Raw genomic sequence first — 27,591 nt, 5'->3', positions numbered from 1 at the left:
TTTCCTGATGCATGTGGTCTCTGCTCTGTAGCGCCGTGCGTTTGGGACAGCTGTCGTGTTGTGACCCCAGGAAGGGCTGTGGCGATGGGCTTGCCCCTGGCCTTCTGCTCATGTCTTACCAGTCTCCTGGGATCCTACACATTGGCTTTGACCTCATCCATCACAGCCTCCCTCCAGGGTATTGTTCCAGCCCTTGAACACAAATACTCTGCATCCTTTTCCACGTCCAAGCCGACCTGGAATGACCTCGTGGGCGAGGGCGACCGACTGAAAACCTTTTCAAGTCATTTCCCTTTGAGGGTGAACCAAAGACCGCTCTCTCTCCCTCCACCCGAGGCAGAGGTCCTAGCGCTGGGTCTGGAACCAGCCCTGTGTGCCCCAGAGAGGGGGCGTGGCCTCTCAGTGGGGGATGGGCTAGCCCAGGTGTGGCAGACCTGCCATGTGGTTCCAGCAAATGAGTTCATAATGGGGAGAGCAGCATGGTGCCACTCAGCAATATGGCTGAACATACGGTGTTCTGTCAGCAGAGATGATGGAGCCATCTCCACAGGGTCATGGTCCGTCCTACACCCACAGAAGCGTCTCGTTTCTGATGGAGATGGAGTGGGCCTGTTGTAAACCGATAGGGCTTGGCTTCAGTGAGGGGTTTAGGGTGAGTAAGGCTTTTGTTAAACGTGTCTTTATGGTCAGCATGGGTATCGAGAGCATGTTGACAGGCCAGGCTGAGCACACAGACTGTGAGGCTTGCCAAGCAGAAGATGGTGGCCAGTGATTTGGTGGGGGATCGTGTGTGTGTGTGTGTAGAGGGGGTCTGGGGGTCTGGGATGACTCAGGGTAAATCTGTGATTGGCGACAGGGGTATGAGGTTAATGTAGCGGAACCCCTTCGCCCCGTATCCCCCTCTGGCGTGCCCCCCCCCCCCCACACACACACACAGCTCCCAGTGGCTCGGTGGACCCAGGGGGGATTCTGAGTGACAGATGGGAAAAGAGTTTGGATTGGTCTGTGCTGAGGAATGGTGTAGGGTGTTTTAGCACGGGCAGCCAATGGGATGACCCTGCTACTCTGTGCTGCGCAAGCTGCCGGCTGGAGCGGTGTGGAGGCAGAGCGAGTGAGGGAGAGATGAAGTCTGAGACTGAACGCATGTTATCTCAGAAAGGAAGAGAGGACTAGACTCCCTGCCGGCCTGTTTGCCTGGCTGTCTGACGGTGCTTGTAGTGGAATAGTCCAAAATATGAGACTGGGAAGTTCATCTGGTGAGATCTATATTATCTGACTGCCTCGGATATTTGTGTGTAAGACAGTAATTCGTTCAGCTGTCTGCCACATGCTGAGGTTGTTAACAAAGTTGTTCTTGGTGGACGATCAGCAGTTCAAACTGCTGATGGATGTATGATTGTTTTGCAGTTATGATTTGCGAGCAGATGTATGTGGGATTCTTGGAAGTAAATATGTTTGAACGTTCTAGTGGGAATCTGGGATGGTCATTGAGTATATTTCTGGGAGGACAAAATTTAACTTTTTGTACAATTTATTTTAAGTCGCTCTCTTTCTGTCTCCTTTACTGTCAGTCGTACAAACACATTGGCAATAACGTTTTTGGACTATTATTATCCGTTTTTCTAATGTCTTCCCCTTCTCTCTCTTTTTTTTCTCTCTCTCTCCACTTTGCTCTCTCTCTCTCTCTGTCTCTCCCCCCCCCCCCCCAGACAGGTCCTCAGCTGTGATCGCCGTGCTGCTGTGAGCGAGTGTCCTGGCAGGAAGTGGTCCTCCCTCCGTCCCTCCGTCCGACCCTCCTTCCGCTCCTGCTGGTGTGCGGGGCAGCATGCTGCTGCAGAGTGTCTGCTGGCTGGTGCTGCTCTCCTGGGGCCTGGCCCCCGCAGGCGGCTCCACCTTCACCACCAGGGCCCAGAGCCTGAGGGGACGCATCCAGAGGGACCGCAGGAACATCCGGCCCAACATCATCCTCATCATGACCGACGACCAAGACGTGGAGCTGGGTAAGAGGCTTGTCACCCTGCATGTGTGGAGGTCGGAGAGGAGGCTGCTGCTAGCCACCCTGGGCCTGGGGACCACCTCCACACTCTGGCTGTCTCACTCTGTTTTTCCCATCTGCCTCTGTCCTCTTTCTGTCCTTTCAGTCTTTCCGTCTCATTCTGCATCTCTTCCTATTGCTTACTTAACTCTCCCTGCCCCCCCCCCCCAACTCCTCCGCTCTCCCTCCCCCCTTTTTCCCCCTCTCACCCGTCTCCCCTCCAGGGAGCTTGTGGTTATATGCTGTAAGATTTAAAAATGTATTGTGTGGACCTCCATGAAATATTCAACTGGGAACATAAGCACAAACAGCGCGGCCATCTGGCTGAAGGCTCCAGAGTTCATGTTTACCGTATGCATTATGGATAATGATTACTGTGCTGTCTCCAGGGACGAGATGAGGAAAGCTGAAATCATCCTATCTGAATGTGTAGGGTTTATCCAAACAAAGATTGAATTTTTGCAATCCTTTTATTGGTGATGGCATTTCTGTATTTTACAGCAGAGTTACCGCAGCATGAAAATGGAAATTCAAAACAGATCAGTGAAACTTCTCCTCTCCTCTACTCCGCTCTCCCTCTCCCTCCGCTCTCCTCAGGTTCTCTGCAGGTGATGAACAAGACTCGGAAGATCATGGAGGACGGGGGCACCTCCTTCACCAACGCCTTTGTGACCACGCCCATGTGCTGCCCGTCGCGCTCCTCCATGCTGACGGGGAAGTACGTGCACAACCACAACACCTACACCAACAATGAGAACTGCTCCTCCCCCTCCTGGCAGGCCCAGCACGAGCCGCGCTCCTTCGCCGTCTACCTCAACAACACAGGCTACCGGACAGGTCAGTGGTTCACACAAGGGCACACGCACTCCCTTTCCAGAACTTTCTACACAGGCAACCATTCAACCACTATTTTTTTTTGTGGACGCCAGTGTAACGTCGTCCAATAAACACGAGCCTACAGCGGTCTCCCTGTCCTCTCCTCCCCCCACATGCACCCGTATCTCACCCCCTGAGGGTCCCTCTCCCTGCCAAGGGTCAGTCAGTCAGCCACGACGCATCCCAAATGGCCAGTTGGCTCGTTCATCGACCTGTTCCCTCCTCTCACTCGGAGCACATTCTTACTGGAAATGTATAGCCTGCTTACCTCTCTGCCTGCCTGCCTGCGTTGAGTGAGAAATGCAAACATGGCATGGGTGCCAGGCCCCTGTCATGGCAGTCGGCTGGTGTCTGTGTGAGTGATGGGCAGGCACTCGACTGGGCAGCTCGACGGGTCCTGTGGGCAGCGACACGGCCCGCGGTTTCCAGCCGATACGTTAGTCTACAATTAGACCTCTCCGCGAACAGCTGGCACGACGCCCAGGCTCGAGGGAAGATGTTTAGCCAGGCTCAGGCAGAAAAACAGAAACACACACATGCAAAAAACGACAGATTGCACGCAAACACACACACACTCACATGCTAAAGTAAACAGATATTAACAGGTACGCTCGAGAGTTTGGGAACCGGGTTGGAGAGGGGGCAGCCAGCTCTGACAGTGGACAGAAATGCGTCGATATCCGTCAGGATGCTCCACAGCACTGATTCCAACCCCTCTCTCTCTCTCTCTCTCTCTCTCTCTCTTCCCTCACCTCCTCCTCTCCCGCCGCTGTCCTCCTGCGCAGGGTTCTTCGGGAAGTACCTCAACGAGTACAACGGCAGCTACATCCCGCCTGGGTGGCGCGAGTGGGTGGGGCTGATCAAAAATTCCCGCTTCTATAATTACACCGTGTGTCGGAACGGCTACAAGGAGAAGCACGGCGCAGAATACGCCAAGGTATGTGCCCGCCGCCGGGGTGTTCCCCCATGCCAGCCTCCAGGTAGAAGACGGGGGTCGTTAACCCCAATCATCCATTTGTTTTCCATTTATGACCAAATGTGAGGTGCTCGTCTGGCTAATTGCAGGTCTGGTCTGTTAACGTGGGGGGGATGCAGACGAACAGGCATGCTGGGGTAAATCAAAGGGCAAGTGTTGAGTTGAGGTGGCGTCTCGCGTGCCGCCACAGCCGCTCATTATTGTCACGTGGCCCACGTCCCCCCCCCCGGGAGAACCGTGTTGTTTCTGGAAATTACCACCCTGAGTTGCTCTCTCATTCACTGGGACTTGAGTCTTGTCTCTACTGTATGTCCAGGTCTGTCTCTCCCCGTGCCCTATCTCTCTCTCTCTCTCTCTCTCTCTCTCTCTCTCTCTCTCTCTCTCTCTCTCTCTCTCTCTCTCTCTCTCTCTCTCTCTCTCTCTCTCTCTCTCTCTCTCTCTCTCTCTCTCTCTCTCTCTCTCTCTCTCTCTCTCTCTCTCTCTCTCTCTCTCTCTCTCTCTCTCTCTCTCTCTCTCTCTCTCTCTCTCTCTCTCTCTATACCCCTCTCTCTCAAGGGGTTATGGAAGGGTTGTGTGTTACACATAGATGAGAGATAAAGGACGGGGAAATCATTTTCCCATCCTCTTGGGAAAACTGGGTCTGACTGGCCTGCATGGTGGATTTGAGGAGTAGAGCTTTGCATGGCAGTAGGCGCCCATCTCCCCCCTGTGTTTTCTCACCAGCTGTCAGGCCAGCCTTGTTTTCCTAGTCCAGGTCCTTGCCAATGTCCTCCCAGGCAGCCTAGTGCTGGGGGAATGAGGAATGTGAGCAGGGGTTTTTATGGTTTGGGCACATGTGGACCCTGGCCGGCCTGAAGGATGGGTGAAAAAATGTTTGGACTGATACTAGGATGCCAAATGACTTGCTTGTTGGGTCAGGAAGGTGTAAAGTTACCCACACAAGCTGAGGCCGAGGTGTTTACGAGCCCAACTCCGGTGAGCACGAGGTGGTTTCAGACCCTGGAAACCATGGTAGTTCCACGCCAGCTAGGCCCTGTTATCTAGCATGTCCACCTGCCTGAGTTCAGTCACTGTGGGCCACCGAGGCCGGAGGTGAGAAATGGAGAACCCTTCACAGTTCTCTCTCCAAGGCCAGGACAGACACGGCCACTCAGTGAGGCATGGCAACCAATGACCTCACTCATCTGACTACCGACTGAGGTCAGGGTTCACACCATGGGGTGGTGAGTAAGATTATGATGCACACGCCCAAGCATTTCTCTCCCTCCCTCCTCACAGTCCTCCCAGACAGACCATTTGGCCTCGCAATGGGCCAGTTGGCTGACATCTCCAGGACGGCCGCGAAGGCCAAACGTGGTAATATCCATTCACTTCACTGCTGACCTAAATGACCGGCGGTCATAGCAGTTTTTCCAACCTCGCCACAACGGTTACCTTCAGCTGACCTGACCCGACCGTGAGGGGAACTGAGAAAGGCCTTCCAGCTGGGAGGGTGAGGGAGAACCAGGGTGGTGAGTCTGGCTGAGCCGGTTCATGTGCGTGCAATCCCCAGCCTTGCACTGCCGCCAGGTCTTTAAAGTCAGCCATATAAAACTATTCATAGGGCCAACATGAATCAGCCTTTACTGGCACACGCGTGACATTTGGTGGGGAAATCTCACTCGCCAACCTCTCGTTTGAGAGGATCATGCTGCCTAGCGACTGCCGGTGTGCATGAGAGGGTGCAGGTACTGGGAAGCTAGAATGTTGACTCTTGGCACCAGATGTGGAGATACAAGGGAAAGGCCCGTTATTAAAGACTCCGCTTCCCATAAACCATTCTTCTAGTACATGAAAGCCAATGGGATTTCCTGATTGGACTAAACTCTCCAAATATTAAACACACAGGGGGGGAAGCAGCCTGGTGTTAAAGCCAGTAGAGCTATTTGTTCAAATGGCTTATAGTTCCACCTAGATGAAGTGTTCTGTCTTTCCATTCTAGGACTACTTTACGGACCTCATCACCAACGACAGCATCAACTTCTTCCGTATGTCCAAGCGGATGTACCCTCACAGGCCGGTCATGATGGTCATCAGCCACGCCGCGCCACACGGCCCGGAAGATTCCGCTCCACAGTACTCGGAACACTTCCCCAACGCATCACAACACATGTAAGTCTCTCTCACACGCACACGCGCGCACACCCACACTCTGCACATGCCTGGACACGTTCACACACAAATGTATAAATAGTCACGCACAGCCATTCACAGACCCTGTCTGGCAACCTTTTTAGTTGTAGCTGGGATTTTTTCACACTCAAAAACTGAAGGGCTTGTTTTGATTTATGCGATTTTGACAGACATTTCAGTCTACAAACTCTTAAAACGATATTGCAGTTTTCATAGCCCTCATCGCTAGTGATGATAGGTTAGCGAGGCGGCTTCTCCTCACATGACTCAGCAACCGTGAAATCAAAATGATTTATCATCTCAGAATAGCTGGGGCACATACCAGGGCAGGAGTTGGGGATGGGAGCTTTATGGAGCGTTGCTGTCATGCCAAGGCCGCGGTGGCCTCCCAGATCCATCACCACCGAGCCGTGGCAGTGCTCCTATCCCACAGGCTGCTCCATGGCAACACGCCCTGCCACCCCGCAGCCCTCCGCTCGCCTCCCAGCCCTCCGCTCGCCTCCCAGGGTTCCCCGGGGCACCGGACTGGGAGACGCAGAGAGTCAGAGAGTGAGGTCCAGGCTGCATGCCTGTTCTCTCGCTCTCTGTCTCTCTCTGTCTCTCTCTCTCTTTCTCTCTCTCTCTGTGTGTCTCGCTCCCTTTCCTTGTCACTCAGTCTTTTCCTTTCTCTGACTCTCTGCGTCTCCCAGTCTCCCTGCCTCCCTCCTATGTAATTCAGGGAGGACTTCCTGACCCTGCTCATATCAATCAATGCGCTCTCCCTGCAGCTCCTGGGATGTGAGGAATGCATTGTGCGCTCTGGAACACCCTTTGTGACATTATTAATTTATTTTTAGCGCAAGCCTCCGGACAGAGTGCTTGAGGCCCCCGGGTGGCTTGGAGGTTGCTGCGGTGACAGGCGTGTTGATGCTCTGTGTGAATTATGGGATGTTATAGAGCGATTGCCAGGATGGAGGGACAAGTCATTGGAATGGAAGACATGGTGCCCCTGACATGACAACAGTTCTTCAGCTAGTTAAACACCAAACCCTCCTCTTTGTGGAAGGAGAAACAATGCCGATCTGATGCCATTCACGACTTGTTTACGATGGCAGCGTAGCTTAGCGAGTTTTTCCACAAAGTTGGTCACTAGCTAAGCCCTGCTTGACGTCAGGTCACGAAGCCTTGTCAGCTTTGCTTTGCTAGCTTAGCTGTGTTAGCTCTAACGCCCCTCGACTCCTCGACCTCCAAGCCGGGTTAGCAGCGCCACAGCTAATGTGTAATGCATGTGGACTGGAAGAGGCTGCACGGCAGTCACGTGGTGGAGCGCGCTCGTAAATCACACAGGCGTGTAGCGTTCTGAAGGCAGCAATAGCAGGGGAGGGTTTGATGCTAATGTCATTAACATTCCGAGGTATCTCTCTCTGGGGAAGACAGAGAAATATGCCACCTCCACTTTGGGGATATTTTGTAAGTACCTCTTACTTGCAGTGGCGGTTTCTTTTTAGTACTCACCACTGTGTTGAGCCTCAACAGTTGAGGTTGAAGACAAAACTGAACACTTAGCTTGAGGGGGCAAATAACCTGAAGCTAAGGTTGTTAACCCCACCTCTGCCCTCTCCTGAGCTGAGCATGACTGCACCCAGGTGACTGTGTGTAGGAGTCGTTCTGACCTGAACACAGGGCTTGGAGAGAACTAATCCCAGGATAACACAGGTAACTCTGCCTGACAGGTGTCAGGTGTGACCCCCCCCCCCCCTCTTATATGGACTGGCTTCATTCCTCTGACCCCCACATTCCTGGGCTCCATGAGCCCGGCCTCCCCATACTCCAGCTCTCAGTGGCCCGGTGCCCAGAGACAAGTCCCTTTGTGGGGCTTATTAGACCGCCTGGATGGCTGGGTTAAGAGTTCACCACCAACACAAAGGAAGCCTGAGGAGGAGACGGCAGGAGGCCGACCACTCTATCTGAGCACAGCCGCTCCCAGAGCCTCTCTTCATTAAGGCCCTCAGACCAGAGGGGCTGCACTGTACAGGGTTAGGACCGGGCCAGGGACACGAGGACAGGGGAGGTGCAGCAAAGATAACCACATAACCAACTCTCCCTTACATCATTTGTACGGTTGACAAGTAAAGTGTTCACAGGAGGATGTTGTGTCCCGAGGTGAGAACATTAGGGAACCGTTCTAAATAACATGGAGAAGATGTCCTTTGGAACAGCCCTGCACACCCCAGACCACACACCATAGACAGACTAAATAATACGCAGTGTCCCCAGGAACACAACCACAGCAGATGGGTGAAGAAAAAACACAACACTCTCTGTCTCTGCAGTCGGTCTCTCTCTGTTTACCCAGCATTCTTAGTCCCCCACCTTAAATGACCATTACTAAATGAGTTTTCGGTCCAGGGGTTGTTGCAAACTTGACTTTGGGGCCTAATATTTATCCAAGCATGTGCCAACCCTCAAATGACTCCGCTTTGCCAAGAGAGGGCAGGACTGTGAGACTCTCGTCTCGCTGTGAGAGGAGAGAGAGGAGAGAGAGGGTACAGGGGAGGAAGAGGGAGTGAGGGAGAGGTGTGGAAAAACAGCCAGCACACCACAGCGAAGCATTAGGACATTTCCCTGAGCAAACAGGCCTGTTATTGATGCTTGTCAAACACAGCAGACAGCAGGTTAGTCCACAGACACCTGCTGCTACTGCTCTGAGAAATGGCAGACAGGTGCCTACTGAAACATAAAATGGCCTCTTTATAGATACTTGGAGGGTGATAGTTATACCTCTAGCCTATTGGACAATGTCACACCTATGCTCACTACTGTGTATCAATACATTAGTATGTGTATATAGAGTGGGTACTGTAAAAATATGAAGCCTTTGTAGAAGCCTTGTAGACGGGTCTCATTCCCACAACGAGGTTCTATGTTCTCCCTGGATGTTGAAACTGTTTCTGTGTGTGTCTTCCTCTGCCCAGAACCCCAAGTTACAACTATGCACCAAACATGGACAAACACTGGATCATGCAGTACACAGGCCCCATGAGGCCTATCCACATGGAGTTCACCAACTTCCTCCACAGGAAGAGGCTGCAGACCCTCATGTCTGTAGACGACTCGGTACAGAAGGTAAGGGAATCCCTTTCCTCCCTCCCTGCTCATTCATCAGTTCTCAATATACATCCTCACTTCCTCCTGGTCACAATGTGAAGTCTGTGTGTTTCTGCTGTTGCTGGGTGCTGGTGGGGAACCAGAAGGGTTTGTCTCTTTTCTGCTCGCTCTCGCTCCTTACTCCCTCTGGCTCTCTCCATCCATCTCTCTCTCTCTCTCTCTCTCTCTCCATCTCTCTCTCTCTCTCTCTCTCTTTTGCTCTCGCTCTCTCGCGCTCTCTCTCTGTCTCTCTCTGCCTCTCTCTCTTTCTCTTCATCTCTCTCTCTCACCATCTCTCTTTATCTCGCCCAGGTTTATGACATGTTAGTGGAGAGTGGTGAGCTGGACAACACCTACGTTATTTACACTGCTGACCACGGCTACCACATTGGTCAGTTTGGCCTGGTGAAGGGGAAGTCCATGCCCTACGACTTTGACATCCGAGTCCCGTTCTTCCTCAGAGGACCCAACGTGGAGCCAGCTGCAGTGTAAGACTGACGGACTTTTAAAACCAGATTAAAGCTTGAGAAAATCATGGTCCTACAGCAGCTGTAATGTGGGGTCATACTCCACACGCTCTAGACCTTACAGTTCGAGGGTGACCCATCAACTGTCGGTCTCTTCACAGGAACCCTCACCTGGTGCTCAACATTGACCTGGCCCCCACGATCCTGCACATCGCCGGGCTGGACACCCCCCCTGACATGGACGGCAAGTCCATCCTCAAGCTGCTGGAGCAGGAAAAGACCGGAAACAGGTCAGTCTGGAACCACCACCCGGTGACCTTCACTAGAACCTGGATTAGTCCTAACACCTGAGGTTAGACATTTATATGAGCCCACACAGGTCTCCACACTGGGATAAGGATGCCATTATACCCTGTATTCATTAGTCTCAAATACAAACCATTCTCTCAGCCACATATGGGATTTATCCATTCTAATCCTTTAATACCACCATTTCTGGTTTCTACTTCATTCTTAACACATTTTGGTCCTTACTTAAGTCCACAAAGCCATAAGACGACTATAATCAAGTTGCGTAAGGCTGTCTGGATGAAAGCCCACATAGCTGCTGGTGACTGCGCTAGCGACTCATCTGACTTCTATGAACAATCTGCATTCTGTTTTCCCAGATTCAAACCCAACCGGAAACCCAAAGTCTGGAGGGACACATTCCTGGTGGAGAGAGGGTAAACTGATGCTCTTTATTCCTAAACTGACACACACACACACACACACAGCAGTGCAGAAATCTGACATGCTAATACTACATTTTGTTGAACCCCAAATTTGCAGTGGACGATGTCTGTTCATCCCTGTGGTTCCCCTACGCTTCTCACCAGTGATTTGTCTGGTTATCCAAGTATCCAGACCGCAGTAGTGCTGGAAGCAGCGGAAGACAGATGGAAATATCTCTCTTCCGCACAGTTGTTTGGTCTATGTGTGTTAAGCTACATAAGACTGGCACATTGGAAGAGTTCACACAAGAGGCGTTGACACAAGTTTAAAGGGAATTTTTTTTTTTTTTTTTTTTTTGCAAATCCGCTCAAGGAAAAGAAAACAGAACACGTCCTTTGTCTTCTTTGGCTATCATTTTCAACACGCCTTCGAGACGCTAATGTAGCCTTGGCCCGCTGTCCTCGCCCTGCCGGAGACATCCGGATCCATTACAGTAACACAGTGGAGCTAGACACACACTAAATAAACACAGGCTGCCCAATCCCAGAGTGATGTTACCTGATGGATGGCAGGAAGACTAACTCGATACACACAGGGTGGCAGGGAGAGTGTGTGGTGTGTGTGTGTGTGTGTGTTCTTAAAACGTTTGTGTGTTTGCAGAGCAGTCATGGGAAGGACCTGCAAGTTTTCACTCGATTTTGTTCAACAGTGTACTACCGACATGTAAAACCCTCACACATGCAGGCTTACACACAGGATGTACTGTACAGAAACGCACATGCATGAACTCACAAGCCCTAGAGGTTTAGTATGTGTATTATGAGAACATGATAAGGTGTGTTTTTGCATGGCTCAATGTACTTAGCTGATGCTAAAACCAGAGGTGCACTACAGGAAACCTAACAGCCCATAATCCCAGTGCAGAGAGAAAGGGAGAGAGAGGGAGAGAGGGAGGGAGGGCATGAGAGAGATGGGGAGAGGGAGGGAGGGAGAGAGAGGGAGAGAGAGACGGAGGGCATGAGAGAGATGGGGAGAGGGAGGGAGAGAGAGAGGGAGGGAGATGGAGGGAGAGAGGGAGGGCATGAGAGAGATGGGGAGAGGGAGGGAGAGAGAGAGGGAGGGAGATGGAGGGAGAGAGAGAGGGAGAGGGAGAGGGAGAGGGAGAGGGAAGGTGAGTACAGCAGTGTGAACATTCCACCTGTCACTCAAGTGTTTAGTTGGGCTGTGTTCGCTTGCAACAGCATCTCATGTAGCAGAACGACCCAAACACAACATCCTCCATCTTTCTTCCTGCTTTTCAACTGTTTAGTTGGTGGGCGCAGGCTGCTCAAGACCAGCCCTCCCTCCCTCCCTGCGTGCGCGTGTGTGTGTGTGTGTGCTAGTGTGTTTGAGAAGGACAAATTATCAGCCAATGTGAAAAATGTAATAGTGTGACCTCTGACTTTTCGAGATTTAGCTGTTAATCCAGCCCTCCATTAATCCTGAGTGTTTATGAAGGCCGTCGTCCGGGCCTCCATTATCTAAGGGCTGAGATTAGCCTACCAGGAACCACTCTGAGATTCTCAGAGACCGAGAGTCAGCAGGCCAGGCAACCAGACTCACACTGTAGCTACAGCGCGTTCATCTCTCCCCTTTTAACATCCACCAGTAATCTGTTTCCCTCGTCCACTCCCGGAGCTGTTCCAGCGCGACACCAAGGGAGTACAGAACATGCAGCCCCTGAGTCTGTTTGCCGGGGCGAATTCCCAAACGACCACATTGAGTGCGGTTACATTGGATAAACAACAAAGGAGAGAATAGCAAAGATAAACACGGGCAGCTGTCAGCTGTCTGAACTCCATCAGTCATAGCCCGGTAGAAGGGCGACAGGCTGAGGTGTAAAATAACTGTCTGCTTTCAGACATGACAGCAGACAGACAGGTCTCTCTGGAGGGGACAGGTTGTACTTTGTCGTTGTTGTCGTCGTTCTGTCTGTGCGTCCTGGCTGCCAGGCGGGGTTGGCATGGGGATTGGCAGGGCCTGGCAGAGCTGAGGGTGAGCCTGGTGCCAAGGGGAGGTCAAACAGCTTGGCCCCGAGTAGAGCGGTGGTGTGAGGCTGAACTGGGCTCTCTGCCCAAGCCTCCCCTGGCTGGCTCTCAGACTTAGACATAGCATAGCACAGCGTAGCATTTCAATGCGAAAGTGTGAATGGCATAGCATAGCATAGCCACCCGCTAGCTCACACCAAAGGAGACAACCTGCTGCCATAACCAATATAATGCCACATCATAAATGGGCAACAGAAATAGACTATGTCAAATCATACATTACATTTATTAGCTTGGCAGTACATCAATTATAGTTGCATTGCTTATCTTTTACAGTTGGTGTGTTTCTCACGGGTTGTGTCTGTCTGGTTCGTTTGCAGTAAGATTGTGAGGAAGAAGGACGATGCAGCTGTGGCCACCCAGCACACCAACAGCCTGCCCAAGTACAAGAAGGTCCAGGAGGTGTGTCAGCAGCCGGAGGTCCAGACGCCATGTGAGCAGCCTGGACAGGTAGACCACTGGCAACACACACACACACGCACTCCACACACTCCACACACACACTCCACGCACACACACACACTCCACACACACACTCCACGCACACAAACATACACAAACACACTCTCCACGCACACACACACACACTCCACACACACACTCCACGCACACAAACATACACAAACACACTCTCCACACACAAATTCCACATGCAGTATTAAATGGTGTGTTGGTCATGACTACTTTTGGAAGACATTGTGTGTTTGTACAGACTAATCTTGGTCAATATTGTGTGTGTGTGTGTGTACAACATTAGTCCTACAAACATTATTTCGTACTGCATGTGGAATTCACATGTGTATGTGGTACTTTGTCCTCATCACTTTAATATGTTGTAAAGGAAAGGCAGTTGCCCACAGATCTAACTAGTTGGATTTCCTCTGTCCGTTCCAGAGGTGTAAGCAGCCTTGGCTGGAGTGCAGTCTGCAGCTGACGTAGCACTTGTCTACTGAAACATAAGTCAAACGGCCATTTACGGCAATCGGCTCCGTAATTGGACATTTTTGCACCGTTGGAGCAGAGGGACTTATTTGCCCTGGGTTTCCCTTTCATCTGCGCCCATTATAGAATTGGCAGCCCCTGTTAGGCTAGCATTAGTGGCTATATGACCATGAAGCAGGCAGACCTGAACAATACAAATTGTTACAATTTTCAGGTAGCTTAAAAAGGCAGACAGGGTTTCTGAGGGCTTGCTAATGTGAACCAGATCCCTTTTATGGCCAAAGTAAGTGTGCGCATGTAACACTCAATAATTTATTACAGGACAGCAGCAAAGGACCAAGGTGTGTGTGTGTGTGTGTGTGTGTGTGTGTGTGTGTGTGTGTGTGTGTGTGTGTGTGTGTGTGTGTGTGTGTGTGTGTGTGTGTGTGTGTGTGTGTGTGTGTGTGTGGGTGTGGGTGTGGGTGTGGGTGTGGGTGTGGGTGTGGGTGTGGGTGTGAGATGGTGAGAGAGAAAGAGGTTTGATTCACCCTAGCCTCCTGGTGACTGGCCTGTGCCCTTCACAATAGGATATACACTGAAGAGGAGAGTAGCTACAAGACTTGACAGCTGGCCACCATGACACACTAGCACACACACACCCACCCACACACAGAAGTCAGGAATGTAATGTGTTTATATGCACACCTGTCCACTGCAGGCTGAAACCTTGACTTGGGGAGCTCCACTGCTCAAGGGCTTCAAAAACCAAACCCACACAGAAAATGTACAAGGGACTGCTTTAAACCTGAGAATGCCACGACGAGAAGCAAATACAGTGATGGAAAATATATATACGTGCGTCTGTTTGGCAGGCCAATGTCTACCCTGGACACCAGTTACAAAACTAGGGCCCTTGTTCCTAAGACGTGAGAAGCTGGTGAATCTTTGTTGTTTTTGTCTGTATTGGTCTTTCAGTACGGCCATGCGGTCCTAGCATGTTGTTTTAAACACAGCTCAGCTCACCAGGGACAAATAGAATATATTCTCTTGTGTTTTGGGGCCTGGAGTGGATGACATTCAAAGTGAGTTGTAGCAGTTTGGGTCTGTCACTAGCCATTCGTGTCTCAACATGCAGGGAAGCCCTTTCTCTCTCATTCCCATCTCTCTTTCTGCTGTCTGCACTGTTGGGACTGGAATGTGACTGAAAAGTCCTAAAAGCAGTGTGTGTACGTGTGTGTGTGTGCGTGCATTTCCCTGAGTTGTCGTACGAACCGTCTCTGTTCCTCTGTATCTATTTTTCTGTCTCTTTCTCTCCACACAGCATATCTCTCTCTCAAACTCTGTTGCTAACTCTCGCTCTCATATAATATAACATTGCTGTCAGGCCCATAAGCTGTTCATTAGTGTGCTTAAGAGCTCCACAGGAAACCTGATCTGGCCCATAGCCGTCTGTGTGGAGCTTCTTTCCCACACTCACCAGAGAAGGTCTGCTCTTGCTCCCTTCAAGCCTGGCCAAATTAACGCGTCACTTAGCATGATTAGCTTCTACTCTTTCTGTTTGGCCTGAATGACACTTTGCGGATACGCACTTACAAGATTACACTGGTGACTACACAGGCGTCAGACGCACTGCTGGGACGCCCAGAGAGACAAAGAGTGGGCTTCTCTGTGTTTACAGACACGGATCCACTTCATCTCATGTGGTACCTCTGGTTAGTCTCTCCTCTCTTTTATTTCCCAGTGGTTCTGGTGTGGGTGTCTGGTTGGCTGGCTGGCTTGTCAAAAGCCCTCCAGTTAGGCTTGTGTGGAAGATCGTGCAGGAGGCTTGTGTGGGAGACTTGTGTTTTTCTTCTCTTTATAATCCCACTTTCAATTTCCCGTCAGTGAAGTCTGCCTTGCTATGCCCAAGTGTTGCCTGATGGATTACCCTCAAGATCAAAGTCAAGAACACTCAATGACGCACATGAACAATGTCCCCGATGCATGTGGGTGTTAGTGTCCATGGTGTGACTAAATAACAATGAAATAAACATGTCTCTGTTGGGCGTGTTTTTCTGTGGACAGAAGTGGCACTGTGTCGAGGAGATCACTGGGAAGTGGCGTATCCAGAAGTGCAAGGGCGGGCTGAAGGAGGGCACCAGGAAGAGGGCCCGGAGTCTGAGGGCCCGGGGCGTGAGGGCCCGGGGATATGACCGGGAGAGGGACTGCCAATGCGGGGACGGCCTCTTCAAACCCCCCAGGCCCGACCGCCGATCCCATCGCCAGTTCCCGCCCTCCTCAGGCCAACGTGAGTAGAGCGAGAGAGCGACTGAGAGAGCGACTGGGAGAGCGACTGAGAGAGCGACTGAGAGAGCGACTGAGAGAGCGACTGAGAGAGCAACTGGGAGAGAGAGACACTCAAGGGGTGGGTCCTGAGTAACAGCAGGGACTGCTCAGTCCAGGCTGGGTGGGGTTGAAGAGAGGCATCTGAGCTATAAGGGGGATGGATGTTGGTTTCAAGGAGGACTGCTAACCAGGGGTTAGCTTTGCTTCTCCGTGGAGAAACCCAGGTGTTGAAGGGCATGGCTGTGGAGCGTTCTGGTGCCATGGCCTCATTATAGACCCATCATGCTGAATGATGGCCTTGGTGTCTGGGTCTGCCCGAGCTAAGCCATGCTTCTCTGGTCAGGATTACAGCAGCTCTCAGGAGAGACAGATGCAAGGCATAAATGACCACGGAATGAGGTCCTGACATTTGCTCTTTGGACAGTGTCCAATTCATTGTAGAGGATGAGGTGAGGCGGTGTTGCCAGCTATGGGTGATGTGACTCCATCTAGTGGATGAAATGATAACTGCAGCTAGACCTCTGCTCACGTTTGTCCCACAATGCTCTGTTTCCTGATGTGCCAGGCTTCAGACCTCGCTTCGTCCACACCCGGCCCACCAGGTCCTTGTCTGTGGAGTTTGAGGGTCAAATCTACGACGTCGACCTCCAGGCGGACGACCAGTCGGCTGTCCAGAGACGTGTCATCAGAAAGCGCCACTACGAGCCGGAGGACCCCGAGTTTAACCTGGAGTCGGATGACGGCTCTGAGGAAATGCTGGCGGATGACACGAACGCCGTGGGATACCTCAACTCTCTCAAAGTCACCCACAAGTAAGTCATGTGGCCCCACTCTGGCCCCTCGCCCTAGACCCCATTACACCCAACATGAACCCAGTAACCCAAGATCTGCTGTAGGACCAAGAAGTCTCTCAGGCATATTATCCTGACTGCCTATACCTTCTCATTTGGGCTCATTGGAAAAACATAAGTGGGTTTTGCCTTCGTAAAGAGATGTCTGTAAAACATGAAGCCCGCCTCTCCCTCCAGATGCTACATCTTGATGAATGACACGGTGCACTGTGAGAGAGAGATCTACCAGTCCTCCCGAGCCTGGAAAGATCACAAGAGCTATGTCGACCAGGAAGTGAGTGTCTCTCTCTCTCTCTCTTTATCTGTCTGCTTTACCTCTCTTCTCCCTCCCACAAGGCTTTCCATTTCAGCCCCCTCTCTTTCATCCTCCCAGTGTAAACGAGTGTCTGAAAGGAATGAATTACAAAGTAGCGGGGTAGAGGAAGTTTATAGATGTTTGGGGAGAGCGCCATAGTCGGAAGAAATATTCCACGTTCGGAGGAAAATAATCTGCTGAATGTCCGCCCGCTGACTAGCTGTGTTCTCCGTCACAGATCGAAGCTCTCCAGGACAAGATTAAGAACCTGCGTGAGGTGAGAGGTCACCTGAAGAGGAGGAGACCAGATGAGTGTGACTGTGGGAAGAAGAGGTGAGGGTCCACACAAACGACCGCTGAACTCAACACCAAGTTAGCAAGCCAAGCCTCCTTCGCAGATGTTTACGTTACATCTCAAGGTCCATGCAGTAATCACTGTTATTGCTACGCTATCCTAACAGAAAAAAAAAGAAAAAAAAACTGCGTGTGCTCTCGTCATGACTACGCCCAGGTTCACTTGTGAGGGAGTGTGCTGTGCCTCTCTTCTTCTGTGAGGGAGCCGGTGTGTTTAGCGCTCTTCTTCTGTCTGTTAAAAGCAGCTACTATAGCAAAGGAGAGAGGGAGAAAGCAGAGAGGGTGAAGAACAAGAATGACCAGCTCCACCCCTTTAAGTGAGTTGTCGCTCCCTTTAAGTGCAGGTTTGCCACTCTCGTCCTTTCCTTGTTGACCTGATTAACCCTGACCCCTGCCATGTGCCAAGCCCAAGTCAGACTGACTTGAAGAGTACGTTTTGCTTTCATTTTGACGTGGCTAATACCAGGCAGACTGTTTGACGGTGTACAGTTTGTCATAGCTGTAGTTAAGAGCTGTGTGTGTAGTCTTGTTGCCGTGTGTGCATGGTGCGTCTGCATGCCTGTTTGAACTGCAGGATGTTGGGAATGTCATCCATGTAACTGGCCCTGATCAGACCAGTCTGTCGACCTCTGTGCGCGTGACAAGGGCAGCATGCGTGTGTGTTGTGTTGTGATGTGTTAACGGAACCTCAGAGGATTGTTTTGGTGATTGGAGGGCGCCAGCGTTTGTTGAAAGAGAGATGTCCTTCAGAGACACAGTGGGTGTCTCTGTGTTGCGATTGGGTTGAAATGCCAATAAGCAAACATACATGGTCAGGCATTGAACTGTGTGTGTGTCTGAGTCTGGAAATGATTGTCCAGGCTACATGGAGAGGATCCTGTGACTCAGACAGTCAAGCTCAGTGATTGGTCTGCAGCAGAAGACATTGGGAATTGATTACTAACCAATGTGAAGCAGCTGTGTTTTGCAGTGACGGGTATGTGTTTGGGATGAGGGACATTGACTGGAAAGTCATTGGAGAATCGAAAATGATACTTAAGCTTTGAACATTTGAAAGTAAACAGACTTTTAGTTTCCTGGCATCTTCAGACAGACTTCTAGGAGTTTCCCCTCTGCTGAAGCCATCCCCGTGGTTACAGCCACAAGAGAGGACAGCGGGAGTTGATGTCATGTGTACACAAAACTGTCATCTGATTGGTCCGTTTGTCTGTCCGTTAGGGAGGTGGCACAGGAAGTGGATGGCAAAGTGTATAACGAGATCCGTAGGAAAAAGAAGGAGAGGAAGGAGAGGAAGAGGCTGAAGACGGGAGATGACTGCAGCCTGCCCGGTCTCACCTGCTTCACCCACAACAACGACCACTGGCAAACTGCCCCCTTCTGGAACCGTACGTATCTACACCACGCTCTGCTCAACTCCTATGTGCTGGATATCATGTATGTGTAGAATTGTGCTCAACCTAGTTGCTCATTGACACGTGTAGCTCGATTCAAACTGACACACATCACCATGTCTGATGACGCCCAGTCTGACGACGTAGTGTGGTCAGACGACCAAAACACACGTGGACAGGCAGCTGACGTGTGTCCATCAGGAAACAGAGCATTATGGGAACTAACGTGAGCCGCTAACCTTCGCCTGTGGCTCCCTCCCCTCCCAGTGGGAGGCTTCTGTGCGTGCACCAGCTCCAACAACAACACCTACTGGTGTCTGAGGACCATCAACGAGACCCACAACACCTTGTTCTGTGAGTTTGCCACCGGCTTCCTGGAGTTCTTTGACCTCAACAGCGACCCCTACCAGGTAAGGCGCCATGGCCGACGAGTAGATGGACGTGCTCCGTATCATTTGAATGGGGTTTCTGTCGTTACATGGCTGTACAGCTAACTATGTTGCATTGCTGTGATGTCATGAGGTAACATGTTACTGTGCGTGCGTGTGTGTGTGTGTGTGTGTGGGGTGTGTGTAGCTGACCAATGCGGTGTACACAGTGGACAGGGACCTGCTGAACTCTCTCCATGCTCAGCTGGTGGAGATGAGGAGCTGCCAGGGACACAAGCAGTGTAACCCCAGACCTAAAGGCCTCGACACAGGTAAACACACGCAGGCTGAAATACTGGAGTGTGTGCAATGCTGGTTTACTGTAGCAGAGTAGTGATGCTCTTGGTCTGTGGAAAAAGCGATTGAGACAAAATGTCCAAACGAAGCAAAGCTGAATGCCCGTCAGTCCCGTTTCCCTTTTAGTTAGACGTGTCTCAGCGCCGCGTGTCTGCATGCTGCATGTGGGGATGGTCCCGAGCCATGACGTGTTCTCTTATGACATCTCAGCAGGTCAAGGGTCAAGAATGGTCACTGAGTCCTGCGTTTGTCCTACGTAGATGCGGTTCTGCGTTTTTTTTTCTTTCAGAAAACACACACCATGATCGCTTTTTGATCCAAATCTTTCCCCCCCCACCAGTTTTTCTGTCTGCAGCGCCACTGCTCACACACACCCCAACAGCAACAACAACACATGATACGCATTTTCAGTGATGATTGAAACAGGAAGGCCTGTCAGTCAGTAGTCAGATCAACAGCAGTATGACGTTCACCATGCAGTCAGCACAAGCTCTCTCTCTCTCTCTCTCTCTCTCTCTCTCTCTCTCTCTCTCTCTCTCTCTCTCTCTCTCTCTCTCTCTCTCTCTCTCTCTCTCTCTCTCTCTCTCTCTCTCTCTCTCTCTCTCTCTCTCTCTCTCTCCTCTCTCTCTCTCTCTCTCTCTCTCTCTCTCTCTCTCTCTCTCTCTCTCTCTCTCTCTCTCTCTCTCTCTCTCTCTCTCTCTCTCTCTCTCTCTCTCTCTCGCCTCCTCATGACTCCTTCCCAGTGTTGCTGATGGTGTTTGGAGAAGGCTGTCAACAGCCTATTGAGCCTGTTATCTTGCACACTCATTACACTTCTCATTTACACACTCCTATCGAGCTTCACCACTGACGTTAACATAAGTAACATCACTGAGTGACATCCAGCAAGTCGTGGTGTTTGCGTCCTGTGAATGTGCAACTCGGTCCCATCGGACTAGGAGTCTGTTCACTGCCAACTCTGGTAACCTTGCCAAGTCCTCGAACCCATGACGTTGATATGGCTACAAACAGATCTGTTGTGCAGAAACTAGTCGTTGAGGTCAGGGTAGAGTGAGTCCACTGCATGATGAACCTATGAATGTGTGGTGTTTAGCATTGGACTCCACAAAGGTATCCCGTCCTGACTGAATAACGTGTGCCTTTTTCCACCCTTAAGGGAAGCCTCACTGGAGCCTGGCTCAGTCACAAACATTCCATCACCATCCAACCTCATCACCCAACCCAATCAAAAATCTCCCCCCATCCCTCCCAATCCACCTATCCCTCTCTTCATCCTCCGTCCTGTCCCTACATTTCTCCTTCCCCTCCGCCCCTTTCCCTCCGCCCCTTTTCCTCTGCCCCCTTCTCACATGATCTCTCTTCTCCTCTTTCCTTTATCCTCTCCTTCCCTCTCTTGTCCATTCCCTAATAGTATTTCTCCATAGGGACTAGTAGGAGCTGTGCATGCAGAGTCTTCACTGTGAATGATTCATTTACCCCCCCCCCCCCCCACTCCCCCTTCTCTGATTTGGAGGCATTAACATTGGATTGCTCTTATTTTCCTGATCAGGAGGTAAAGATGGAGGAAGCTATGAGCCACACAGGTATCCAGCCTTTTTGTCCCCTTCAGTGGCTTTCCCTAATAACATGCATGGGCCGACCGTCCGCCTGCCTGCCCGCCTGCCCGCCTGTTTTACCGCCTGCTTCATTCCCACTAATCCTCCATGGAGTGCCAGGGTCATATCTGGGATATGCATGCTGGGGAAACAACCCCGAACCTGCGACATCTTTTTGTTTTATTGAAGCAGTTTCCGTGTTGTTCTGGAAGCTTGGGTTGTCTGCTGGTCTGCCTGGCAGCTTGCTGTGGGTGGATAACCCCAGGGTGCAGCCCTCCCTGTATCAACGAGGGGTCTCTGCCTCCTTTCTACAGCCACGGCTGGTAGAGGCAGCTCAGGGGCACATCTAGTGAACCTGAAGGAGGTTCATTTGATGTCATTTGACAAGGTTTTTAGAGAAAGCCCTCCAGCAAAATACAATATAGAATCCATAAAATATATAGAGCCTGTCCCACGCATGTGAATGCAACTGCATGATAGTATGTTTGGAATCATGACATCAGCATAGTGTACGGAATCACCTCCCTCATGGTCAATGTGACATAACATCATATCCCATCATGCCACATCAACAGATATCATGAATTAATGACATCATTTCCTTATGTTAAACCATGAACCTCCCAGCCTGTGTTCCATGACATTCGGAATGACCTTGAATAGCTCATGGCTCATTAGCAGTAGTATGGACACTTGAGTTGCTGTGAACTCTCTGTCCCGACCTCTGAACTCTGACTTTCGACCTTTTGTCTCTGGCACCTGCTTACCAGGCAACCGCAGCATGGAAGGTGGTCAAAGAGGAGACCAAGCCTTTCCTTCCTGTGAGTGTATTAGCCTACTCTATGTCCAACAACCTTCATCCTCTTTACGTAGGTAATGCTGCCTCTCGTGCAATACACACACAGTTAAAGAATGTCTAGGTCAGGCATCCATTTCATTTCTAAAGTCATTAGATTTGATCTGATTCCATTATTTCTTCAAACTTAATTCCATGTCAGTTTGACTTTTTTTATGTCTAAGGATTACACCACATATGAGGCATACGTTGTCTTTTCCCTTCTGGATATTTTCTCTTTTTTGCAGAAGTTCATCATCTTTTTTTCTTTCCTCTTTGACCCCACCTCCTTTGTTCCATGTTCTTGATTTCAGGTGTCCTGGTGGTTTACTTTAATCTGGCCAAACTGGCCTATCATTGCTCTTTCATTTGGTTGCGTAGATTAATGTTATTCAATCTTATAACAGATTAGAATCATGTAGCGGGTCTATATTTGATCCATCTCTGTGCAGTACGTGTGTGTGTGTGTGTGTGTGTGTGAGGTCTCTTCTCCTCCTGGCATGGGTTTGCTCTGCTTCAGCTTAATGTGGTTGCCATGTTTAACCAGGCCCCATGCTGCTTTGTGTGTGTGTGTGTGTGTAGCAGGGTAGGGTGGGGGCAGCACTAAGCAGACTGCCATAGCAACGGCTGGAAGGGTTGGCATGACTGCTTGCTGTGTGACCAAGTCTAAAGACCAGCTTCCTGCACTTGGTATACGCCGTCCTCGCTAGCCTCTGACTGTCTCTCCTTCTCTCTCTCTCCCTCCCTCCAGCCCTCAGCCATGGGACGGACGAAAAGGTTAAGCTGCCTAACCTGACGGAGGAGGAGGTGGACTGGCGTGGACTGGAGGATCTGTATAGTGTGAACGAGAGCCTGTACCAGGGCAGGACTGATTACAACCCCAGCCCAGACGACTGGGCAAACTTCCAGAAGGATGTAGATAATATGTTTGCACTGCGACACGTTTTAGACAAACTCAACCAAACCCATGAACTTGACAACCCCTCCCTGGCTGAGCTGGGCTCCGGAGCCGGGTCCGGGGGTCTGGAGGAGGGGAGCGGAGAGTGGGGTCCCCATGTAGTCATCTGGCCTGGTGTGGTCACCACAAACCAGGCCACAGTGGGACCCCACATCACCCCCGCCCTCTGCACCACCCCAGCACCACCAGCCCCCTCGCCCACGCCAGAGAGGGAACTAGAATCTGTGAACGACCTGCCAGAGAGGCCCATGAACAGACCCATCCAATCTGTGATGTCACCTGCGACATCATCGGCGAGCCTGCCGCCGGGTCAGTGGAGGGTAGGGGGCGTTTCCCGCGGCGACGGCTGGGCCCGGCAGCTGGAGGAGATGGACGGCGAGGGAGAGGGTCTGACCTTCAGTGGCAACGGGCTGACGGAACTGGAGACGAGACACGACGTGGTTCTGCGCACTCACAACAGCCTGCAGGCTCACCTCGAGTCCCAGCCCAGCAGGGGCCTGGAACTGGAGGAGGAGGAGGAGGATATCTTCCACGCCCAGGGCTACCTGCCTCTCTCCCCACAGACAATGAGGCCCACAGCACAGGCCGGCAGCACCACAGGGAGCCCCCCAACTCACCAGACTAGTGCCCCCCAGTGGGCAGGGGAGGTAACACAGCCTCACCAGACCTCTCAGGCCCTGGACTATGAGGGCAGTGGCTCCCCCCCCAAGCCCTCCAATCACACCCAGTGAGACGGACGTTCAGTCGTGGGGCGGCAGGTCGCCACAGAGACAGAGAGGTGGGTCTGAGGGATGAGCTGGCCGTGAGAGAGTCAGTGTGCAGCGCCACCTCAGCCTGGGTCACAGCTGGGTCATGAGTATTAAAGTCGTTCTGGTTTATTTTTTTACAGGTGCTACCATTTATTAGTCAACAGTGTTATGTTGTTTTTTCAAATATACAGTATATTTAGAAAAGAAAAAGCCTTAACGCAGCTAAAATACTGGAATGCCAGATATTCAATTCGTAGTGGATAACACCATCGATGTTCTTAATATATTTTTTCGTTTGTTTAAAAACTGGTTATTAGAATGATGAAACCATTTTCAGGTCTGATAGCTTCTATTAGCATTGGCCAATCATTAGCAGTGTCTGAGACTGTCACGACAACCAATCAAGACTGTACACATCACCATGAGTTTAACCACTGATGGCTCAAATCATCCCAACATGCACTTTTAACATTTTGAATCCCCACCCCATGTTCTGATTACCTTCCCACCAATGTTTTTAACTATCAAAAATAGGGGTTTGAGATGAGAATGTTGATGTATGTTGATACTTTTTAACACTCTACACAATGTGTGTTTGATCTATGGATATTTGTGCTGCTGCAATCCCATATTTGAATGTCGATTTCACAACAGTTTCGAAATCAAATTTCATAGCTTTGATTACGAAACTCGCATAATTCATTCTTCACCTGTTTGACGGTTCCCTTTGCATACGGTTCATATTTATCACATGATGACTTAACATCACTGCAAGACTTAAACACCTATTTTTTTAAGCACACAAATATATCAACGACCTGTAAACAGATGAGCAATTTGACATTTATTTTTATTAAATGTTTCAATGTGTAACATTTTTGTATACAGAATCCCCAAGTTACTTGGAGATCATTGTCCAGTTTTTGCAAGTGCTTTGATAATCAAGAATAATCACCTGCTGTATTGTAGTAATGTTCATCAACTCCATCATGGAAAACATGCTCAAAGACAAAATGTGTTTTGTGTCAATTCTGTGGTATTACAGATGTTATGCCACATTACACATGGTTATTATCTTGTCTACTGAATGGAACCTCCTTATGATGTACTGGCTTGTATTCTCAATATCATCAGACATTTACTTCTGTTTAGTCTATGGTTCTGTTTCCCCCCAGACAAACCCACACCTATAATACCATGCTTGTCTGGTAGGTCAACAGTGACGGTACTGTCATCATCTTGCTATTCTAGCTTTTTTTACAATATGTGTAGAAGTGTTGCAACGATTCTGGTTTCAGGAAAGCCAAGAAGCTGTTAAATAAAAATGTCAAATAGTTTAGTGTGTCATATTGAGTATTTGTTCATGCCATCAAGTTACAATATCTGATAACTTTCATGTTTCTTTTCAGTATGACCATTTACAGTTAGTGCCACACGACTAAAGGCAACATTGGACATTTTGAGATCTTGAATCACAGAAAAACAAAACTTGGTGTCAGATTTATTTTTTTAATGACAAATATCAAGTATTCAAGGAATCTGTAAACCAAGTGTTCACAAATATAAGTTTAGGCATCTACTCCCAAGAAACGCAAAGCAAGAATAGCTCAACCGTCATAATGCAGCTTCAGTCCATGAAATGAACACGCCTTTTCATAAAATACTGATCAAAATTGTCGAGAACGACCTAAAGCAGAACCACAGGCTACCTGAAGTCATCCCTACTACAGCAGAGGTCCAGATCTTGCTCTTTAACAGGACACTGAATATCACCTACTGCATGTGGCATAACATACACTACAGTCAAGGAATAGAGTGGTTGACCCCAGGGATGTAATATTGCATCACTTCCGGGTTAAGAACTCGACTATTTCGACTCATAGACATCAGCATTGGTTGAGATAATCCAACATAGTCATGTTCACCCTTTATCTTTTAGGTCACCAAGAATGAGTGCAAGAGTAAAGTATGCACTCTAAGGATAAGGGTGTAGCATTAGGAGGGCTGATTGTGATGTTTAACCAACCAATTCAACTTTGTTGAAACAAACACAACATTGCAAAATACAAGCCCCCCCTCAAATACTTCCCCAGGTTTCATTCAAAACCTCCTATGTAAATACTGTAGGTAATTCAGGCACAGAGAAACAAATACAATGTTTCCTTGTTGTTTTTTAATTCTTATTTGTTGTTGAGGTTGACTACTACTGTATGTTTAGGGTTAGTTCATAAATAGGTTTCTAACTAAATGATAGGCCTATATAATGTTTGTTTTCATATTGAGTCTTCAATATTTACATGATAATCACTAGGGAACATGTAATTTAATCTTACTAATAATTCATACTAAGTTAAAATAATTTGCCATAGTTCACACAATCACCATAGCCATATATTAATCAATATCACTTTACAGTCTCCAGTAGAAGCTGTGGAAAAAATGGTTGAACTTCATCATCACATGAAAAAATGTACCATCACGTCAAATCTTTCTTGAATTTCTTTAAAAATGTAATTCATACCCATGATTGAAACTTGTTGGGAAGGCATCAGGGTATCCACTGTATAAGATATTTGCTAGTTTTTGATAGTTTGCTTTTTTCCAAAGCAGACAATTCAAAAGGAAGCGAGTTCACTGCAACAATTTAGTTTAAGTGCCCACTTGTTTTGACAGATCTTGGATCGTCTCACCTGCAGTTCCTCTTCCTGTACTGCAGGGGGCAGAACAGAACACTAAGGACCATTCCTACTGATACTGACCTGAATGGTCAACATGACGACAGTCTATATCATTAATAAAATGTACTTTGTTGTATACATGCTTGCTGCACTATTTCTTAAAACGCCTAAGAGACTAATAGTTATGTTCTATGTACATCTGATGACCAATATAATGGTGAAGTTATTACGATACAGGTCCTTGGACTTCACGTAAAACTATTGGTTTGCAATCAAAGAATTTGCTGATAGTATCCAGCAAAATGTTCTACATAAAATGGGCCAGATTTAATAAAAGTACTCTTAGACTAAGTTATTGTCAGCTGATTAAAGTTAGTGTTTTTTTTTGAAGGAAGTAAAATCAAGTTTCTCTCATCTGGTTGTAATTAATGCCTCAGTAGTGAATGTTTGTTTTGCTGTTTAATATGTTAGGGATGTACAGTAGCTTTAGCACATGCTAAACAGTCTAAGAGAGATGCTACATCCTTATTTAGCAACGTACGCTCGCACATAACAATTACAGACAATGTTGTTTGGCTTATTGTGTTGTAGGGTGGTCAGGAAACTCTTTGCTTGTGTCTGCACATACCCCAGTAGTAATTACCTGGCCCCCCTTCCCCCTCCGCCACCACCACAACTGGCCCCCTAGTGAGCAAACAGAGAAGAGGAGGAGGATGAGGATGGTGCAGACTGAGAGGACAGTGATTGGCTGCTGGGTTCGCCTGATAGCCATGCCAACCCAAACACGGATAGTCTAGGAGGCACTCGTACACTGAGGGAACAGGAAGGGGGGTGGGCTGGATCATTTCCTGGATCATTTCCTGGATCATTTCCTGGATCTAAGGAGTCAACTTTGTTCAGCCCTGGAGTTAGAACAGAGGACTGGGGGCCCACGGCTCAGCTATGACAGAGTTGAAAAGATCAGCTGAACATGTGTAACATTCATGACAGCGAGATCTGGTAGGAGGCCAAGTGCAGTTTCAGTGGTCTGTGTGGTCGGGAGAAAGAGAGAGAAAGAGAGAGCTAGAGAGAAAGAAAGAGAGATAGAAAGAAAGAAAGAGAGGTAAAGAAACAGAGAAAGTGAGAGAGAGGGAGCGAGAGGTAAAGATGGGTTGTATTGCGACCCGGTACTGAGGACGATAGGAGGAGTCTTGGGACTTTGCATAGTATGGATTTGTTATTTGTGCTTGAAACGCAGTTCTGATGAGTCATCCTCGTGCTCCCACTATTTCAGTAGAGACCAAAGTAATGCCCAGACCCTTTATACACAGTAGCACCATATGACGCCTTGGTTGACATATGAATCGAGGTCGAACCTGCGGACGCGATGTGTGACTGCGGCTGATAATACGCACACAAACAGACCGACCATAGGAGCTTTCCTCCCCCCTCATTTGCACTGGCAACCATGGCAACCATGGT

The 27,591-nt window shown here is 49.5% G+C and overlaps 1 protein-coding gene and 1 long non-coding RNA gene across 8 annotated transcripts; one reads left to right on the top strand and one right to left on the bottom strand.

Moving 5' to 3' along the window:
• The first annotated feature begins 521 nt into the window (after nucleotides 1-521).
• On the top strand, nucleotides 522-24,789 carry sulf1 (sulfatase 1). 7 transcript variants are annotated; one of them, XM_062480391.1, is made up of 20 exons: nucleotides 1,120-1,256; nucleotides 1,710-2,000; nucleotides 2,633-2,872; nucleotides 3,697-3,848; nucleotides 5,869-6,038; nucleotides 9,014-9,164; nucleotides 9,498-9,673; nucleotides 9,814-9,942; nucleotides 10,321-10,377; nucleotides 12,774-12,903; nucleotides 15,439-15,661; nucleotides 16,265-16,511; nucleotides 16,728-16,824; nucleotides 17,084-17,178; nucleotides 17,445-17,516; nucleotides 18,418-18,584; nucleotides 18,858-19,000; nucleotides 19,167-19,290; nucleotides 20,865-20,898; nucleotides 22,497-22,669. In XM_062480391.1, exons 2-20 carry the CDS (start codon nucleotides 1,826-1,828, stop codon nucleotides 22,525-22,527), a joined length of 2,613 nt encoding a protein of 870 aa, XP_062336375.1. In that variant the 5' UTR covers nucleotides 1,120-1,256; nucleotides 1,710-1,825; the 3' UTR covers nucleotides 22,528-22,669. The 7 variants fall into 7 exon arrangements, with proteins under 7 accessions (XP_062336370.1, XP_062336371.1, XP_062336375.1 ...); XM_062480390.1 differs by having other exon boundaries at nucleotides 17,442-17,516; XM_062480386.1 differs by lacking the exons at nucleotides 1,120-1,256; nucleotides 20,865-20,898 and adding an exon at nucleotides 522-652 and having other exon boundaries at nucleotides 17,442-17,516; nucleotides 22,497-24,789.
• LOC134035394 (uncharacterized) lies at nucleotides 24,386-27,553 on the bottom strand. The gene is made up of 2 exons (XR_009932356.1): nucleotides 27,243-27,553; nucleotides 24,386-27,192 (listed from the first exon to the last, which is right to left on the bottom strand). It is a non-coding gene; the product is annotated as an uncharacterized LOC134035394 (long non-coding RNA).
• Between the last annotated feature and the right edge of the window lie 38 nt (nucleotides 27,554-27,591).

Source organism: Osmerus eperlanus, chromosome 15 (genome assembly GCF_963692335.1).
Source record: "Osmerus eperlanus chromosome 15, fOsmEpe2.1, whole genome shotgun sequence".
NCBI classification, from domain to species: domain Eukaryota; kingdom Metazoa; phylum Chordata; class Actinopteri; order Osmeriformes; family Osmeridae; genus Osmerus; species Osmerus eperlanus.
This window is presented reverse-complemented; position numbering and strand designations above follow the sequence as displayed.

Coding starts and splice junctions, on each gene's coding strand:
- sulf1 (XM_062480386.1), top strand. CDS start 1,826: ATGCTGCTGCAGAGTGTCTGCTGGCTGGTGCTGCTCTCCTGGGGCCTG. Junction 3,849..5,868: donor ACGGCGCAGAATACGCCAAG/GTATGTGCCCGC, acceptor TTTCCATTCTAG/GACTACTTTACGGACCTCAT. Junction 17,179..17,441: donor TGTGACTGTGGGAAGAAGAG/GTGAGGGTCCAC, acceptor GTCTGTTAAAAG/CAGCTACTATAGCAAAGGAG.